The 20,658-nt window shown below is 38.7% G+C and overlaps 1 protein-coding gene across 2 annotated transcripts in view; it reads left to right on the top strand.

Moving 5' to 3' along the window:
* The window catches only part of TRPM2 (transient receptor potential cation channel subfamily M member 2), a 168,724-nt gene that overhangs the window by 126,152 nt on the left and 21,914 nt on the right, over positions 1-20,658 (top strand). For both annotated transcript variants that reach the window (XM_075180247.1, XM_075180246.1), the window contains exons 24-30: positions 105-192; positions 767-912; positions 1,791-1,867; positions 1,956-2,057; positions 3,678-3,764; positions 5,082-5,187; positions 17,234-17,335. In XM_075180247.1, the coding sequence (XP_075036348.1) occupies positions 105-192; positions 767-912; positions 1,791-1,867; positions 1,956-2,057; positions 3,678-3,764; positions 5,082-5,187; positions 17,234-17,335 (708 nt within the window). The remainder of the gene's footprint in view (positions 1-104; positions 193-766; positions 913-1,790; positions 1,868-1,955; positions 2,058-3,677; positions 3,765-5,081; positions 5,188-17,233; positions 17,336-20,658) is intronic.

Raw genomic sequence — 20,658 nt, 5'->3', positions numbered from 1 at the left:
CAGTGCTGGTTCAAAGTTCGAATATGAGTTGATGCTTTATATTAAAGCTGTTGCTTCATATTCAGATTAATTTTTGGCTATTAAACATTTATTTCTTTATATAGGCATTGAGATCTGCTAAAGCCTTGGATTGGATTGTTAACACGCTCCTGGATTATGGATTTGGTTCCAAGGAAACTGCTCCTGTAATTGGTATGTAAAGCTGGGGTGGTTAACATTCATAATATTTTTATAATCTGATAATCTTTAAAAGACCACTAATTCTAAAATGCTTTATATGAATAATTAAGCCATTTTCAGGTATAATCAAGCAAAAATAATTTTCTCTCAATAAATCAGACTTCCTGTCAGTAATCCTAATAAGATGTTTTAAGGCAGCATGAAATTGCTGATAACGGAAAGCAAGAATTTGGAATATAGAGGACAACAATGCTACGTACAATCTAAACCTTCTAAGTTTATGTACTGATGGTATTGGGTATTTTACATGTCCAAATAAATATATAAACATATAAAAATGTATGGCATAAGTGCTGATGAGCAATTGTAGAAAATCATCAAATTAGAGGCGCCAATTGTAGATCTTCTTTATTCATATAAAATCTATGTTTTTATCTTTTTAGGAATTTTTCACTCACCTTATATGGGGTTGAGTTAAGGGCTTAATGCAACCCCATATAATTACATTTGAATATTATGTATGGATGATCTGAAGTTTTGTATAACTGTAGTTGTCACTTTTGTTTTTCCTCATTGTTTTGGAAAGTATCCAGTAAGTTACTTGGGGACATAGACCTAAGAGATACAGATGAAACATTTAGCTCTCAATGCCATGTGAATTCCAGGAACATTCACTATCCTGACTCAAATGTGGTCCGCTTTCCTGTGCCTGATGAGAAAGTTCCTTGGGAAGTAAGTATATTAAGAGGTTTATTTACTAAACTGCAGGTTTGAAAAAGTGGAGATGTTGCTTTTAGCAACCAATCAGCTTCTAGCTGTCATTTTCTAGAATGCACTAAAGAAATGATAGCTAGAATCTTATTGGTTGCTATAGGCAACATCTCCACTTTTTCAAACCCACATTTTAGTAAAAACACCCCTAAATCTCCTTTGTTTTAACATAAACAACAGATGATTTACTACAAATGTGTATGTTTGTATTATTTGTCCAGCATAGGTAGTTATATGGTAGAAACATTATAGCCATCCCTTTATACCTCATTAACTTCTTGCCTACCATTGTCAAATAAATTACTAACATTCACTAAAAAATTAGTCAAAAGAAAAATATATGGACCAGTAAAATATGATATCTTTTTAACTATGCTAGGCTACATATGATGCATTGATGGTTTTGTCCTGTATTGAAGCTAGTTGTTTTTAATTTCTCTGTAGTAATACATTTGCCCACTCTTCCTTGTTACACCCTTCCTTTTGAGCAAATACATACCAGGCTCCTTTCTCTGTAGCAACACATATCCCTGCACATTACTTACTGAAACCCAGTACAATGCAAGACATATACAGGGGCATGGAACACAGAGACAGAAATACTAATGTAGAATTTCTGTCTTGAGTCTTGCTGATATCTGACTAGCTTTCCACATTATAGTGTCAAAGGCTGCATTGGTTGGGATATACATATCCACATGTATTTCTTTAGAACACCACTGTACAGTATTATTTTTAATAATGAGGCCTGGATTCCCATTTTAATTTTCTAGAATTCAGAGATGTTAAGTAATAAAACCTTGCATAAATAATAATTATTTGCCTTTTCTTTATTTCAGGTGGAATTTAATATTTATAATCCTCCAATTAATACAGTTGTTAGAAAGGACAAACATTTCCATGATCCATATACAAAGTAAGAGTAAATTAGTTCTGTGTATGTTACATTATTATGCAAATCTGCAAAAGACATGTGAACAAGATAAAAAAATATTTTTTTTCAGCTGCATTGAGACTCTTCTAAAAATCAATTATAACACTTTGGATGGAATCATTAATCGAAAAAGTTACTGTGGAACCTATGTGGTACAGGATGGGCTGCCTCTGTAAGTATCACCTGTCCACTGATGTTTTCAGAGTAGTCATGGGGTTTACAGAATTGTCACTTAAATTATGAAATAGATTTTCACAGTCTATGTTTGTTTATAATATCGATCCCTTACACAGAGAAACATAGAATCTGACTGCAGAAAGAATGAACAATGCCTTAAAGTCTGACATTTTTGTGTCTGCTTGTTTGTATGTTGTTTTAATAATCTAAATGTAAGCCTTCATTCTGTATGATGCATAAATTAGTATTTATTGAAGATAAATAGTTAAACTTCAACAGAATTGTGATGCATTCATGTTATGTTTGTGCTTTAGTGTTCTAGAACTATAGATAAATTATTTTAATTATTGTCAAAATATGAAATATTATTGTAAAATTGATCTGAGATGTGATTATTACAGCAGTCTCATTTAAATATACATAATTATAGCATTATTCTATACTATGGTGCTTAAGATGTACTGGTTTGGATTAATTGTTATATAACTGCCATCATCTCTGGGTGTCAAAACTGCATTACTACCTAAATAGCAGAACATTTAAGTTTTCCACTTTAAATGGCTACAAATGGGAAGTGTATGTGGGAGCAGCAATCAAAAGCCACAAACTATGCGATTGCAGCTCCTGAACTTTTAGTGATCCTTCTGCTGACATCGCCTCTGCAGAGTCACACGGCCCTGGTTTTTGGCTACGAGATGAACCAAAGAGCCCCAGGATAAACAGCTCAAAAAAGAGGGAGGTGTATATCATTAATAAATGATAATGCAGCTTTAAGTCATCAATAATGGACCCATTAACAATCTCTTGTTATTCAACAGAGAAGTAGATATAACATGTAAGACCAACATGAGTTTTTAAGCTGCATAATAGTGTAACTGACTTTACTATCCAAACTCTATCCATATAACAAAATAAGCGTAATGGCAGCACATTATGCATAAGGCTCCCATAATTTTATAAATTAAAGAAATGAGACGCTCATGTAACCCTTAATCGGTTCAGACCAAAAATTACACCACGTATTTTCTTTTGGTCCTAAATGAAGTAAACAGTTGTATTAACATAGTCCTATTTTTCTGTTAATTTGGATGCATCTGGAGCATAAATTATAGGAAAATATGAACTTAGAGTTGTCTTTTGGGTAAAAAGAAGAGGAATGCCCTGGGAAATTTATGGGAGCCCTGTTCATGTAGTTGATATTCTTGTGTTGCTAATTACTCATTATCCATTGATATTACTGCCAATTAGCTGTAAGAAAATTGGCACACATTTTAAAACATTGAGATATTTAATGGTTGGTTCTGGTATTTCACTGTCTAGCTGTGTTAATGAAATATATATTTTACAACTGAATTGTTCATTAAAATTCTGACTTTGCTAACATATAGCCCCACCTGCTATGACTACATTTTGTAATTGTCATCTCCAATCATTGAACACTATCACATTTCTTTGTCAGCATTTCCAAAAGCAAAACACAAGCACTCAGTAATGTGTTTGTGTTTCCAGTATTGCTTTTTTCTTTTAACATGGCGGACAAATACACCCTAGCTTCATTAAACCATTCGTTTTTTTGTAATTTATGTAATTCTGTTATTTTTGTCATTTTTGTCAGGAATCCATTGGGACGAACTGGATTAAGAGGCAGAGGAAGTTTATGTTGGTTTGGCCCCAATCATGCTATTCACCCTATAATAACACAGTATGTAGACATCATTCATTTGAAACTAAACCAGTAGTGGTACATTAAAATTGGCAAACATAGAAACAAACATTGTATTTCAATTCTGGGCAGATTTGCCTGAACATAAATGCTTATATTTAAAATATAATACTTTTCTCTTTAATATTTGTAAACCTGTATTGATTATATTACAATTCTAAATGAGCAAAATAATAATAACATACAAAAAAAACTGGATTAAAGACATTGTAATCAACTACTAAATTAGTAGGAAAGGATTCAAATTAATTTTAGTTAAACACATTTATTATTAAAACTAGGCTGGGAGACATTTTCTGGTCAGCAGATCATCATGATCTTTATTTGTAAGGCGCCACAAAACTCTGCAGTGCTGGACAGTCGGAGAGACAAATCATACAAAATACAATCACACATAGAAACAGAACAAATACTGACGAGGTTGACAAAGGAGCTGCATTTAGCATTTAGGCTAACAGCTTCATTTATAGGAGCTACACCATATACACTTACTTTATTAGGAAGTTTTCGTTATATGGGGTAGGGACAGTTTAGATAGAAGGGAGACTGTCTAAAAGTGGTCTTTAGTGAGGATGAAACAAGCAACATTGAGAGGAATTGGTAAAAGGTTTAATTTAGTGAGAGGGGAGGCCAAATGTGCACCTAAGCTGGACACAAAGCACAATGATGGAGCAAAACAGTTTGAGCAGCTAGTCAAAGTTGCTACTATCTAGACACACAGGATAAAGGTACATACACATAGGTGCGCTGCATTATCTGGCCACAAATGAGAAATTAGTTCTTCCAGATTTCCCCAATTTATAAGTAGATGGGGATAAAAATCCCTGTAGCCATATTATTGAAAGGTGCACATCAGCACTTAGTGTTTTATAAGATGCAGGGGCAAAAGCAGGATTCGATGAGGGGGGTTTCCACGCCACGATACCAGTGGGCGTGACCAGAATGTGTAGGGGCGTGGCTACAAACACACATTGGGTCAAACACACAGACATGTAAATTGTCCCATACACAGAGAAGCACAGACTCACATATACACAAACAGGTAGACATGTGTTTGTTTTTATTTTATGATTATCTCTGTCCTACTGAGTCAGATATCAGTGTAATAGGTATCCACTATTGCAGGATAATGTTAATGTTTCTATTTGAAGCTTAAATACTAGACAAGTTCAGAATCTTTATAGACTTTTGCATTGTCATGTTTAAGGTGAAAGCTCAGTTAGGTTGTATATACATATCCATCCAAAAACACAGGGATTACAATTATTATTTTGAAATAATCTTCTTTTTTTGCAGGTGGATGAGAAATAAGGATACATCTATTATTAAAAAAAAGTCAAAAAAAATGCTAGAAGTCCTGGTTATGAAACATAACTCATCTGAGCATTGGGCTCTTCCTGGGGTAGGTTTATTATGTACAATGAAATTTGAGATTATGTTCTATTACGGTGCTCAATACCACAGTAATACATTATGCTGAAAATGCAGAGACATAATTAATACTTTTTTATACACCAGAAATGTGTGTACTAGAATCTGGAATGATGCAAGTGAGTGCAGGAAGTATAAAGTGTTATGATATGTGAGCATGAATGAAGACTATATGATGAATGTTAGACATATAACCGGTATAACCAAAATCTTAGTGAAAATTCTGTGTAAAATATTATATCTTGTCATTGTGCATACAACAGGTTTGGTTGATGAATTTGTTCTGGACATGCAATTAAATGAAAGTGAACTTATAAAGTCCAATCATTTACTAAAACTATCTGCTAGATATTGGCCACTAATCCTTTTTCACTCAAGTGTAAAACCAAAAACTGTGACACTCAAATTTATATTGTCTTGCAAAAGTATTTAGATCCTTTAAAGGTTTTCAAATACCACTGTATTACAAATGATACACATCTTTTCTTATTCAGTAACTTACTGAAAACATCCATGCTTAAATGGTTTGTATAAAATTAGTTATTTATAATCTGTTTTATAAATAACTGCTTTATAAGTCTCTGGGGAAGGTGTCTATCAGCTCTGCACATTGGTTTTGAATGATGGTTGCCCATTCCTATTAACATGTTTTCTGCAACTCATTTGATTTACTTGGACAGTTCTTGTGGACTGCATTTGTCAAATTGGGCTAAAGAGTCTTGAGGGTTTTGAGATTAGACATTTAATTTAGAATCTCAAGGTCTTTCATCTTTTTATTACTGAGCCACTCCAACATTACTTTGGACCTTCGCCTACAATGTCCTGCTGAGGCTTTTCATAAACCTTTATTGTATCACTCTTGTGCTGTTTTCAGGGCCATCTTTCCCATTGGGCACGCTGGGCAGGTGCCCGGGGGCCCTACAGCCCAGGGGGGCCCTCCGGAGGCAGGAAAAAAAAGAAAACCCTGAAAAAAAAGAAGAAAATACTTACCGTGCTGTCAGCTGGCGATCCGGCTCCCTCCCTGGTCTCCTCCTCCGTCGCTCTGGCAGTGCATGTCGGGCGTGACGTCATCACGCCCGCCCAACATCTATTGCGGAGCGCGACTGAGGAGGAGACCAGGGAGGGAGCCGGATCGCCAGCTGACAGCACGGTAAGTATTTTCTTTTTTTTTTCAGGGTTTTCTTTTCCCTGCCTCCGACGGGCCCCCCTGGGCTGCAGGGCCCATATATATAATCATTATTTTTTTATTTTTGTATATATAGGGGCCCCGGTGCACTGCTGTGCCCGGGGGCCCAAGAGGTTCTTAAGAGGGCCCTGGCTGTTTTGGTGCTTGTGGTTATTAGAGACAGGGGCGGGCTGGGCCGAGGGGTAGGGGGGCCGCTCAGTCCAACCGCTGTTCTTATTTATTCACATGTGATGCGGTTGCGTCAGCGCACAGACGGCCGCATTACATGACACGCGTCATCCATAACACAGCCGCATCGCGTGTCACGTGATGCGGCCGCCTGTGCGCCCCCCGGGCTTAAACTTGCCAGCTCGCGCCTGATTAGAGATGTGCACAGACCCCTGTGTTTTGGTTTTGTTTCTAAAACCATGTTTGTATTTTGGTTTTGGTCCAAAATCCTCATGGGTTTTGGTTTTGGAGCTGGATTTCATTCAAAATTGTGAAAAAATTATAAAATCATATGATTTTGAGCTGTTTTTGTTCCTACATTAGTATTTATAGCTTTTATTTACATCATCAATCCATAGTCAGGCACATATCAGACAATGGGATTTAAAGATGGTTTGTCAAGGTACCTTGACAAAGATCTCACTTGGAGGATCGAAACTTTTTGGGGACTGAGGGGCATTCATTGGACTATTTACTACTGACTATTCTGAGGAGGATCCGTTTGGAGCTTGGAACCATCTTTAAATTCCATTGTCTGATATGTGCCTGACTATGGATTGATCTGGTAGGCTCTACTGAATGCTGCCTTAAGGGGATGTATTATGTTTTTAAGACATTTTAATAAATTGTAATATAATTTTATAAAAGATAACCCGCCTAGATAGAGCTTTATTTTTTATTTCTATATACCTCTGACTGATCTCGTTTGGAGGCAGGAAGAGGATTAAGATCTTATGTTTGAAGCTAATTTCCATCTATTTTTATTTAAGCATATTACCATTGGGGATTGAGGAAACTCTCTCACGCCTATTGGGTGTCTGTGCTGTAAAGAATTCATCTATATATATTTGAAGCTGACTTTCATCTGTTTGAATGTAGACATATTACCATTGGGGTTCGAGGAGATATCACAGTATTCTATCACAGATATTGGGTGTCTTTATTGTGAAGGATCCATCTTTTCACAAGGTGTTGTGCTTTAGTGTAGAATGTACTGCACTATGTACGATATTTATCTCTTCTTTTATATGGAGTGATCTACTACATCTGTGGAATAGTGAAAATAGAAGACTACTATTGAGATTTGGATTGAATTTTGGTGACTGCAATATTCCAGTACTCTGATGTGACACAATCTAGCACCATTTGCTGTACCTCCTTTTGTATTTACTTGATTTTTTTGGAGTTGTGGAAATTCCTGGGGTTTGGCAAGGCTGCAGGGGTTGTTTTGATATTTTTGTTTACCACTCCCTCCAACCTGTGTTAGTTCATCAATGGGCTTTGCTACTGCTGGTATTTCAGTGTTCTCCTGTGTTTTGATCCTGACTGATTTTCTAGTATTGACTCCTGCTTATCTCTCTGTTTACATCTCATCTTATGACTCAGACCCCGGCTTTGCTTCTGCTTTCTCCCTGGCATCATTGTGGACCATCTGGCTTCTGACCCTCTTTTTGCCTGGTCCTCTCATGAATTTTTCTTACCTGTGAGGTTTTGTTTTTTTTCTGGCTCCTGATGTCTGTTTACCTGGACCTCCGTGTACTCCTGCCTGCAGATTATTGCACATTCTCTGTTCAGCTATCCTGCTGTCAGTCTACTTGGACCTCTGTTTACTCCTGCTCCAGACCGTTGCACCTTCTCTGATCCAGCTATTCTGCTGTCAGCTTACCTGAACCTCCATGTACTCCTGCCTGCAGACCATTGCACCTTCTCTGATCCAGCTAAGCTATCCTGCTGTCAGCTTACCTGGACCCCTATGTAGTCATATCCTTAGACCCTTACAACTTCTCTGATCCAGTCATCCTGCTGTCAGCTCATCAGACCTCTGTGTACTCCTGCCTGCAGACTGTTACACAACTTTTGCATCCTCTTCCTTCCATCCCTCTCCACTGGGTCTCGCTTGGAATCTGGTTGGAGAAGCGCAATATCCATACTTCGTTGCAGGGGTCGCTGGTGCACACCTTCTTCTCAGTTGGACTCTGCGCCTCCCTGCAGGTGGTGCTAAGCCAATCAGATCCGGAATGTCCTACCGCATCATCGGATTGTGACAGTATGGTATGGCCGTACTCCCTGTGTCTGCAGACTATGGCTACTCATAAGCCAGTTTTTTTTATGCCTGCAGTTCATCTCACCTGCCTGGTATCTGGTTCACAAGCTTCCCTGCTTAATCTGGACATCTAGTCTTTCTCTGCCTGTTGATCAACTCACCTGCCTGGTCACCAGAGTCATCAGCTCCTCAGATCTCTCTGGTAATCCTGTCATCCAATATCCAGTACTTGTGTTTATCTGTCTTTTCATTTGCTACATCTCAGTTCTAACCATATGTTCTGTGCCTAAATAAACCACTTTTTTCCCTTTCACATTACTCTCTGTGGGGTTCTTGCTATGCTGACAAACAGGATGAAGGGGATAATTGTGAATCTGAAAATGTTGCATTGTGTTGTACTTAAACAAGATTATGAGGAGAATGATGAATGTGTCCTAGTAAGTATGTCACCAGTGGAACCACCTCACACCCATGATAAGCGCATTATCATGCCTGGACAAAATACTAAAAAAATTCACCTCTTTTGAGTGGAAATATTTTTATCCCAACACAGAAAACATTTATCAAGGCATCTCTTGCCTTTGTGACACCCTTTGTGATACCACAATAAGTAGAGATAGGCACCTTTTCTATCATCATCATCCTAATCATCATTTATTTATATAGCGCCAGCAAATTCCGTAGCGCTTTACAATTGGGAAAAAACACAGTAATAAAACAATACTGGGACAGACAGAGAGGTAAGAAGGGGTTGTGTGCAAGCTTACAAGCTCCCTGTTATGCTATTTGTGGAGAGTTGGTTCAAATAGTTTTTCCTAAAGGTGGGAAATTGTGTAGTCGAGCATCAGCTAGCAGCAGAATGGATAAACGCCTCATGCAGTCTTCGCCATCAACACCTTTATATTATTAACACGTAGTCCAGTATCTGATTTTCAAATGCAAACTGACTCAGCTAATGCAATCCATGATTCCCAAGAGGCATCCTTCCACACTATAGCTGCTGCTGCTGGGGGTGAAACTTCTACACAGAAGAGGACTAAGAAGAGTAAGCAAAGTTTAAAATTGTCTGTGAAACAAGCATTTGCAAGTATGACAGCCAGCATTCTGTTGAACAGTAGATCATTAAAGCCATGAAAGCTATGTTAGCATTGGATGTGCCTCCAATTTCTACCATCAATACTTCAGGTTTTAGCAGATTAGTTTAGATAATGTGTCTATGCTACCAAATTCCATCTCCATTTTTCCTGAACAACAATTTCTCAGCTGTAGCAGGAGGTTAAACAAAAAGTAATTCAGTCCCTATTAAATGCCATTCTACCGATAATCCATTTAACTACGGATATGTGGACAAGCAGTACTGGTCAAATAAAGACTACATGACCGTGACAGCCGATTGGGTAGATGTATTACTTTCAGCAACAGTAGCGCTTGTAGAATCATCATAATCCTCTTTATGCCCTCAACATCGAAGTGCTAGCTCACAATGCATGGTCATTCAATGGCAGCCTGTCTTTTGGCCACTTACTAGTTTAGATGCGAATACTGTCCTCACACAATTGCTTTCAGATTTTAACACTTGGGATATTAAAAGAAAAAAAATTATATATACACCATATTTTCTTTTGGGGTGCGCTACTCATAGTTAAACAGCACCCTATATTTGTCCACTAAATAGTTCAGATGTCACCGATACTGCCCTTCATACAATTGCTTTCAGATTTACGCACTTGGAACTTTAAAAGCAAAAATTATATATATATATATTTTTGGGGTGGGTGCTGCTCACATTCAAACAGAACCTTGTTTTTTGATGTCTAAATGTTACTGCTAGCGGCTATTGACATAAGCTTCCAGAACAGGTGACAGAGGTATTGCCTATAGCAGCTGCCATTCCCATAGAGCTTGTTGCTCTCACAGATACTTGGATGTCCCTAGGTCTTAACCTTTAGTGTAGTGGAAGCTTATATGCAATACCACAACAGACAGATAGGAGCGGATGGTCAGTAGCAGGCAGAGGGGTCAGGAACAGGCCAAAGAGCCGGGGTTGACAGAATGCAGGAATATCCAAAGAACAAAGCGAAAGGTCAGAGCAGTCAGAGTATAAGCAGGGTCCAGAAACAAGCCAGAGGTCACAGCAGGAGTCAATCAGTTGTTCGGCAGAGTATTCACAGCAAGACGGGAGCATAGAGCAGGGCAGCAAATGCACAGCACCAAAGCTATAACCAGCAGGGAGGCTAAGCACTCCCTGTCTTAAATGCAAGAGTTGGCCAATCAGGAGTTAGGGGCTTGGTGTCTTATAAATTGTACCCCCAGGATGTGCTTAATTAATTACTCCTATTTGCGCAATGCGCCTGGCTGCCACAGATGCCGCGATGTGGCACTGATTGTAAAGCGCTCTGGCCGTTGCCCTGTTGCCATGACAGCCAGGATGCAGGAGAAAGCAGTAGCCTGACACGAGCCGCAGCTCGCAACACTAAATAGTTCAAATGTCACTGATACTGCATCTCGCATTCAGATTAAAACACTTTGATTATAAAAGCAAGAAAGTATATATTTTTTGTCCACTCCTAATTAGATTACTATTGTTTCTAAATATAGTGTCCCTACTCTTCTTCCCTCATGTGTGCCAGTGCCTTTTCTCATTTTGCCTTGTTTTCTTTATTCCTTGCCCTTCTTGTGCGCCATGCCCCTCCTTCCCGTTTCCAAGATGTCTCCCAACCCCATTGGGGCAGCCATCTTGGGGTGGGCTCTGCGGTGTCTGACACAGTCACTGCCTCCGCAATCACTAGCGCTGGCAGCGGCCGTGCCACTTCTTCAGGCTCCCCTATTGCTGCTGATATTTGGGACGGGAACACGGAAAAGGGGCCTAACTGGCTACATTTTTCGCCTTTTGCCCCTGCATCTGGATTCGTTTTGCTATATGGGATTCCGTCTACCTGACATTTTTTATGTAGACAAATGCCTTCCCATTGGCTATTCAGTATCATGGGCATATATCGAGAAATTTGGCTCCTTTCTGCATTGGTGTGTACAGGCAGGAACGGGTAATCCTAATATTGTCCATTATTTGGAATATTTCTTGTTTATAGGCTTTGTTAAGGTGATTGTACATTACTTACTACACCATGAGCACCCTTTCTCTCTATGTTATTTGATCCTAGATTATTCCATTTCGGGTGTGGATGTTTAGAAGAAAGGAGCTGCTATTTGCCTTTGGACTTTTTTGTGTGCCTTACATGTAGTGAATTGTTTAGGCATTTGATATATATAATTTTCAGTGCAGTAAAGAAATTAAGAGATTGTTTACACAATAGTAAGCATATAACATCACAAAACATTTGCGCTGCACTTATTATGATTTTGTAAATGAACTTTATTATGGGTGTTTTGTGCAGCTGGTCACCAGTGGTTTATTCAACCGTCAATTATGATAGAGAGCATATTCCGGCACCTAAAGTAGACTAATGCCACTACCTTTCCCCATATCTCCCTTACAGTCGACAACTTCACACTCCCCCCGTTCAGGGCTGCCTCAGATCATCTTCAACTTTACCCTCAGCTTCACTACTCATCAGTCCCTCAATTAGTCTTTTAACATTGATTGGGTTGCTGGTAATATACAGTAAAATAGGCTGATATGTGAATATGAGCAATATGTGATTAAAGGAATCGTAACAAACCCTGTCGGTTATTAATAACATAGTGAGCTGCTACTAAATCTGAAGAAAATGTGCTTAAAAATTATATTGCAATAAAGCCAATGCTGATTAACTATTTCTAGTGAAATCTATATGAAGAATGTATATGTTTAGGTGTATTATATGTCAGAATATCATATAAATACATTCAGGCACTAAAAATAGGATTGAACAAAACAATTATATATATATAATATGTGTGTGTGTGTTTATAGCGATCAGTCACAACATTAAAACCACTGACAAGCTAAGTGAATAAAATTGATTATCTCTTTACAGTGCACCTGTCAAGGGTTGGGCACGAAATGGCGTCAATGAAAATGTCGCCATTCAGAATGTTAACACTATACTGTCAGCAATTAGAATGTCGACACAGTCATTTTGTTACTGTATTTAAAATGTCGACATTGTCACCAATGACAGGTTGTAATGGCGACAGTCACAATGTCAACATAATGCAGTAGATTAAAAGTGAATGTGCTGCCGATGCTGGCACTAGCACCAGCACTATATTAAAAATAAATGAATAAAATGGCATGAAATAAAAGAAAAAAAACAGTGTGCACCCCAAATTAGTTTCACCAAGTGCTGCCAGCCTAGATATGCCCTGGCACGCAGGGCCCACCGGGACCTGTTGTCCACCAAGGCAAAGTGTAAATAAAACACACCCGTTTTATCCTACACCTACTCACCTACATCCAGGGTCTTTATCTGTAATACTGTTATGATCTGGCTTGTGTCTTTATTGCTTGTATTAACCTGCGGTACCAGTGATCCTCCAGAGGTGCTGCTGTTCTACCTTTCCCACTACCAGGAGTTAACTAGCACAGCTAGTTAGTCATCTACACCTGACTGTGTCATATACATGCCCACCTATCCCAGTATTCTTTGCTGGTCATTGATGTTCCTGAGCCTATTTATGTTTGTGCCTTGGATTAATGCCCTGCTTTCTCTGTTTCTGTGGATATCCATGCTTAGCCAGGTTCTGCTTCTTTGTACAGCACTAATCAATCACCTGTATCTGTTCCTGGAGGTCGTTGGTAGTCGTGTAATCGGCACTTACAAATCCGACACACACCACACTGACAAAAAAATCACAATGAATGGGTGGACCCACAGGCTGTATAATGTAATCCAGGTTCACCCATTGCCGCTTTAAAACCGCAGTTATCATGATGTCCATTAAAAGTGACGTGATTTTTTACTGTATGGATTTTGCAAAGTCGTATTTTACATTTGAAGGGAATTTTAGCTGCCGGAAATACTAGTTTTCAGTTACATGGTTAGTTGATATCATTATATATTTTATCACTGTTATACTCATTGTGATTTTTTTGTCAGTGTGGTGTGTGTCGGATTTGTAAGTGCCGGGTTACCCTACCACACCCCTGGAGATAACCTGACATTTGCATTAGTCCTGCTAATCTGCTAAACCTGAAAATCTGATTATACTATGACCTGGTCTGTCTTCATTGCATTACTTGGATTGTTGTTTTCTCTGCAATAAACAGTTCAATGTTTTTCATCATATGTCTGGCTCCATGGCTATAATTGCAAGACCTAGTTTCATATTTGCCAACATTATGTGGGCCACGTCAGGGAGTTCCTGGAGGGGAGAAAGGGTGTATGGGTGGAGGGGGCGGGGCTTTGTGATTCGTATCATTTTGGCCCCGTCCCCAGTGACGTAATGCCTGTTTTTTTACAGTGGTAAAAAGACCAAAAACAGGCATTACGTCACTGGTGACAGGGCTAAAATGACGTGATTTGCAAAGCCTTGCCCCCTCCATCCATACATGCGGGAGAATTGACATGAATGCTTAGTTTGTGTAACAGATTTTATAACAAATACATCCAAATTTCCATGCTTGTCCAAAAAAAACTCAAAATGCATCCACAGACTTCTTTCTTGACAAAAATAAAAACCACAATACATCCAAGAAATCCTGGCTTGATCCTGGCTTGGCAAAAAAACACACATTTAGGGTGACGCCAAACTAGCGCTTCCCTGAAGAGCTCACGCTGCGTAATGAGCTCTTAGCCACACTGGTTCTATTTATAACATGTGGGTTAGAGAATTTAGACTGTAAGCTCCAATGGGGCAGGGATTGATGTGAGTGTGTTCTCTGTACAGCGCTGGGATTAGTGACGCTATATAAATAGCTGCTGCTGCTGATGACATACAACACTCCCAGGAAGAGCATTTGATTAATTCCAAACTCTGAACACAAAATTTGAAAGGCTGGGGTTAGTATTCCATTTTTTAGTTTAATCCACACTTGTGATATCTCAGGCAGACTTACAGTATTTTGTAATACCTGTGGTTTAGCTATAACACAAAGTCAGTTGTATGCTTTCAGTATATGTGTAAATGAGCAGGTTTCTGTAAGAGCTAGTGTACTCTATTTTCAAAGAGAGAGGGGAGCCCTGCCTGTCATTTGTATTTGGCCACACAATTTCTAATGGCAGTCCTGGTCTTGGTTTCCTTGGTTTCTTCTGAATTATTTGGTTTTGCATAACACTGCTCACATCCAGTCAGATAGATATGCAGCATTAAAAGATGACATGTTGACTGCTATGGTTTAAGCAATTACAGGTCTTGCAGTCCCAGTTACATCAATTCATATGCAGAATTTTAAATCTCCACAAGCATTGCCCCTTTTTGGGAATAGAAAAGTTTTTTTTTGACAATTTCTGAATCAGTGTGGTCTGATTTTTATTTATTTATTTTTCAATGCAGCATTCCAGATATCCTGATGAAACAATAAAGTTGTGCTTAATTCTCAATTATTGACGAGCAAAAAATTGGTTTGGGCATCTCCTCTCATGGAAGAAAAAAAGCCTATTATATCAATATTTTTAAGTCCATTGAGCATTTTAAGTTAAAATGCTTTTTTCCATTTTAGCATGCGCACAAACCACTAATTTCGGAATTAGTACTTTGTGCGCTTTTACATCAGTAAAAAAAGCTAAATTTGTACCTTTTTGCACTTGATAGGGCTGTGATTCGAGATTGCTAATTGCAAGGGGTCTGCAATCCTCCCAAAAATCAATATTTTAAGAGTAAACAAGATTGCAATAGCGCTATAGAACCACAAATAGATAAGTGATCCTCGGATAATTGTTATTCATTTATTAAGCATAAAATTCTATTAATAATCAACTGTAATGAGCTCATATTAAAAAACATAATGATTACAATCCATAACATGTAATTAAAAATGTTAATTAAAGCAATCACATAACTTGGATAAGATAAATAAATATTATTACTGTGTTATAGGCTACTGGGTGGATGTATAAAATAGACCTGTGCTGTGTAATTTTTCTTGCTGCCCAATCTGTTTGCAGTTACTGAACAGTAATGAATAATCAGTCTTTATGTCTATTGGTTATATAACAACCACTTTTTGTTTATATTTTTTTCTCGATTAGATGCCACAATCAATCAAAAAATTTTCCCACCTCCTTGACTAGTTCCAGGCTTGGAGGTGTGGGTGAAGGGCAGACTTCATGTAAATGTGCTGCAGATAAGGCAGTGTCTGAATGTGCATGAGTGGATTAACAAATATTGTGGGTCAATCTGCAATATTTAATCCATTGGTGTGGGAACAGTTCAGAAGATGGCTCTTGAGAGCCTTGCTCCACAAAAATGTACTCTTTGTCATCCCAATAAATCAGGATCTGATGTTAAGATGTTCAGATGTTGAGAAACAGTTAACTATTTGCCTCAATCCCATTTCAGCCAGACTATATCAATAATTACAGGGCCTAATTTCCACATCTAAATCCTGGTTATTTTCTTTGTGAATATTGCTGTTACATTGCTCCTGTTTGATTCCTTTTGGCTTGTTTGTGATGGCTCCTGATCACCATGCCTGCATATCAATTTGCTCAATTGTTACTGTCTGGCCATTCTACTCACACAAAGTTGTGAGTTATTGCTTATCGGAGTTTTGGTTCATAAAATGTTTAAAGGCTGATATCCCTGGCTTCACTTAAACCTCCTAATACTTATTTTAACTTCTCTGAATAATTGATACAAGACATAAATGTGGCAAAATTAAAAGGAGTTTATTTTTAACCAAATATGGTGGTGGAGAAAAGGAGTAGTCAGTACGACATCCGCCAGGCAAAAAGGATATCCCAGCATTAACCATGGGATATCTGCAAACACTGGGGAAGAACCAAAACAAACCCCAGACGCACATATCTACCTTACCGGGACCCTCAATCTCGGGCTCTACAGAACCCACGACCCTTCTGGGCTCAAAGGAATGCAGCCACAAGCCAACCCACAGGGGCATTACTTGCACTGAGAGTATAGATGACTCATCGAAGAGAGGTAGGTGGGGTCATGAGTTCAATTCCCGACCATGGCCTTATCTGTGTGGAGTTTGTATATTCTTCCCGTGTTTGTGTGGGTTTCCTTCGGGGGCTCCGGTATCCTCTCACACTCCAAAAACATACTAGTAGGTTAATTGGCTGCTAACAAATTGACCCTAGTCTGTGTGTGTGTGTGTGTGTGTGTTAGGGAATTTAGACTCATGGGGGCAGGGACGGATGTGAGTGAGTTCTCTGTACAGCGCTGCGGAATTAGTGGTGCTATATAAATAAATGATGATGATGATGATGATTACTTATAATGCACTTGCAAAAATGTAGCTTGTTTGCACATATGTGAGGCATGCAACTCTTGTGTGCAAACAATATAAATTTGATTATAGTATTATAAATGGTTGATATTTGAGTTTTCATTGTTAGACATATAAGATTACTTACAAGCAATTGTTATCTCTAATTTGTAATTTTATATGCATGCTTTTAACCTAATTGCCAGTTGTATTGTTACTTCTTACAATTGCTTTTACATTTCTCTAAACAGGGTTCACTGGAACCAGGGGAAACACTACCAAGCAAACTAAATAGGATCTTCAAATACAAATTCTTAGAAACATTTCAACACTTGATGAGCAAAGGAAGAGAAGTAAGATGGGAGCTACTGTACTATATATATTGCAAATTGTTATTAAAGACAAGTACAGCAATACTGCACACTATTAGCAAATTAACATAGTGATAAGACATAAAAACAACATTGTGCTATAGGGCATTCTTAACTAAATGATGTGGCTCATGTGGTTTATAAAACAAACAAAATACCAGAATTTTAATCAGGCAGATGTGATTCTCAGAAGCTGCCCAGAAGCTGCCAGAATGGTTATAAAGATACCGTTAACAAGAGTTTTAGCATTACAATTTTGTTGATTTTTAATGGGTCTATGGTGAAGCTCTCTTGAAATTCTGAGCGGTACATATAATTTTATCTATACCATTTTGGCTTCAGATCATATAGGAACCAAGTTAATCAGGCTTTAATTTTATTGGACAACAGTTCATTGGGATTCCATTTTGGCTCACACATCATTGTACCAGTTTGTTTTGAGTCTGTTCCCTTGGGATCCAGTTTATTAGAATTGGAATTAGGCAGGGGATTTAGGCACTAAGGGTTACTAAAATGAACAGTGCCCAAATGAATTGCTGTCCAAACAAATTGGATTCCAAATGGGCAATCTCAAATAACATCCCTGCTTTTGATGGGAGATATTCATGGGGTCAGAATAATAGCTAGACCTCAAACATCCCTACTAGATATAAGATAAACAATAATAACCCCCTGCCTTGTGGGGACCTAGTGCTATAGGCATACCAGCCTCTTTGGTGTGGAGTGTAGTATGAGGCCAAGAAATACCTACTTTTCTCCCAGTGCTAAAGGAACAAGATCACTCTGTACTATTTTCCCCTGTTTAATGTGTGGTCAATCCATAGGAAACCAATCACATGCTACCACCATAGACCCTCAAGCAATATTTTTAGCATATAATGGACAGTTCTTTGAACATATTTTTTTGTATATAGCCATGACATTTTAGATATAAACTATCAGGACAGGGTTTTTGGACACAACACTGACAAGGATTGACACAGCCAGAGAGGTGGTGCGGATTCTAAGTTAATACTGGTATTACCAGAGCCCACTGCAAGGAGAGATGGATTTGGTTATATATAGTAACCAAGTCGTGGTCCACTGAACTAGTCCATAGCATGGTGGGCGGAGAACTACAGGTAGTAGCACAGCAGGTAGAGGGCTCAGACTAGTTGAGGTCAGCAGGATGCAGGTAACAACACAGAAGGCAGGGGAATAGTCACGGAAGCCAAAACCTGTCAGCACAGTACAAAGTCAAAGTCTCATGAAAACAGGAAACCAACCAGGTCAGTAATCATGAGTCAAGTTTTAATCATTATACACATTTCAGAGCTCAGATCATCAAAACTCCCCTCCTTTGTGATGTCAGCAATGACCTGATTGTATCTCAGTGAACTTGCATCAGGTGTCCTTGCCACGCTGTGACATAAAGGACGGTCCTGATTCATCAAGGCACGCATCTGCTGACTTTGTGTGTATCACACATAAAATTACTCTGCGCATGTCCAGAACCGGGCTATATGCCATTGAATGCAACAATATTCACTGCATCTATGTATGCAAGGACACTTACTACAAACTACGATTTACAGGAGTCAACGGGATGCAGTAGGGGCGATCGCCTCTAGTCAATGTACTGTATGGCGTGCCAAACATAAGCGCACAGAGCCACGTCCAAATCAAGCTTTGTGCATCTCAAAGTTACTTGCTTTTCTGCTGTATATCTTGATACAGCTACAAGGCTAGTCAAAGTCCTAAGTGCTAGTGATGACAGTCTCCTATGCATGCTATAACATGATCAGGTGCAACTGTATAAATTTATTTTATGTTCAGTAGACATTAAGAACATTCTAATAAATCTATTTCATGGGAACACATTTTTATAAAAATATATATAATTTTTTATTTTTAGTTGTTTTTAGTTGTTTTGTCATTAATGCTTATATTATTAACAGGTGACATTAATTTTAATTCAACAGTTTTATTTTTTTTCTGTGCATTTTGTGAATATATGTTCGAAATAGGCACCTGCAGTGTACTGTGTAGTACAGCAGAGCAGGCCTACACCCAAATTCATCAGTGCACATATCTTTATAGCTGTTCCTTGTTAATTTTGGGAGTATGAATAGCTGATTTATGTGCATTTTTGAAGAAATGTACGTTGCGCTCATTGGGCCTGATTCGTTAAGGAAAGTAAGGCAAAAAAAATTGTATGTTTTCTCCTGGACAAAACCATTTTACTATGGAAGGGGTGCAAATTAGTTTATTATTTTGCACATAAGATAAATACTAGCTGTTTTTTCATGTAGCACACAAATGCTTGATAGCTTTTTTAGTGTACTAAAATTTAAAGTTGATCTAGGTCATGCCCTACACCAGCTATAAATCTGCCATAACATTTTAAATTTGCCTTCCCCTCCAATGCAAAATGGTTTTGCCAAGGTGCAAAGTTACAATTTTTTTTTGCTTTACTTACCTTAAAGAATCAGGCCCAGTATGAGTGCCTTGATGAATCAGTACCCCCCTACCCTCTTAATGGTGGGCTCCGACCACCCAAAAAGTTTTTCCAGGATACTTCTTATAAAATGTTTTCAAGGCTTTAGGTTCATGTATTATGTCTGAGGCATTAACCGAGGCATCATCCTCAAAACCATATCCTTTCCAATCTGCCAAAAACTGCAAGACTCCCCTAGAGAAGCAGTATTTGCTTAACCTCATGCTCCTATTGTTGTTGAACAATTACCGGAGGGGGAGGATGACAAGAAGATGAATATCTGTTGAAGATTAATGGTTTGAAACATAAAATAAATTGGTTAGCCTCACAGCTGTAACAATTATGTAGCAATGTAAGTAATGAATATGGAGTACTTGCCTTACTCTAGATCAGCGCTGGCCGGCCGCTGGTGCGGAGTCTAACGATCCCCCTGGTGTTCACCAAGAACCGCCGCAAGGCGGTATGGGCTTTGCTGCGGCGGATCGCAGGTCGCGGTCCACTGGTCTGCCTCTAGAGGTAAGGATGTAGGAGGTAGCCCACGATAACACTGGAAATGGGGGGTAGTATCAGGATAGCCGAGGACTGGTACACTTGGAATGGAGATGAATACATAGTCAGTAAACCTGGATCTGGTATACTTGGCATGGAGATAATACGTAGTCAGCAAGCCTGGGTCTGGTACACTTGGAGTGGAGATGAATATGTTGTCTGCAAGCCTGGGTCTGGTACACGTGGAGTTAATGTCTGAAAAGTCTGCAAGGAACTGGTACACGGGAGACACATGAAAAGCACCTAGTCAGGGTACATAGGAAGTTGCTCTGACGCTGTG

This window comes from Mixophyes fleayi, chromosome 7, assembly GCF_038048845.1.
Source record: "Mixophyes fleayi isolate aMixFle1 chromosome 7, aMixFle1.hap1, whole genome shotgun sequence".
Lineage (NCBI taxonomy): Eukaryota > Metazoa > Chordata > Amphibia > Anura > Limnodynastidae > Mixophyes > Mixophyes fleayi.
This window is presented reverse-complemented; position numbering and strand designations above follow the sequence as displayed.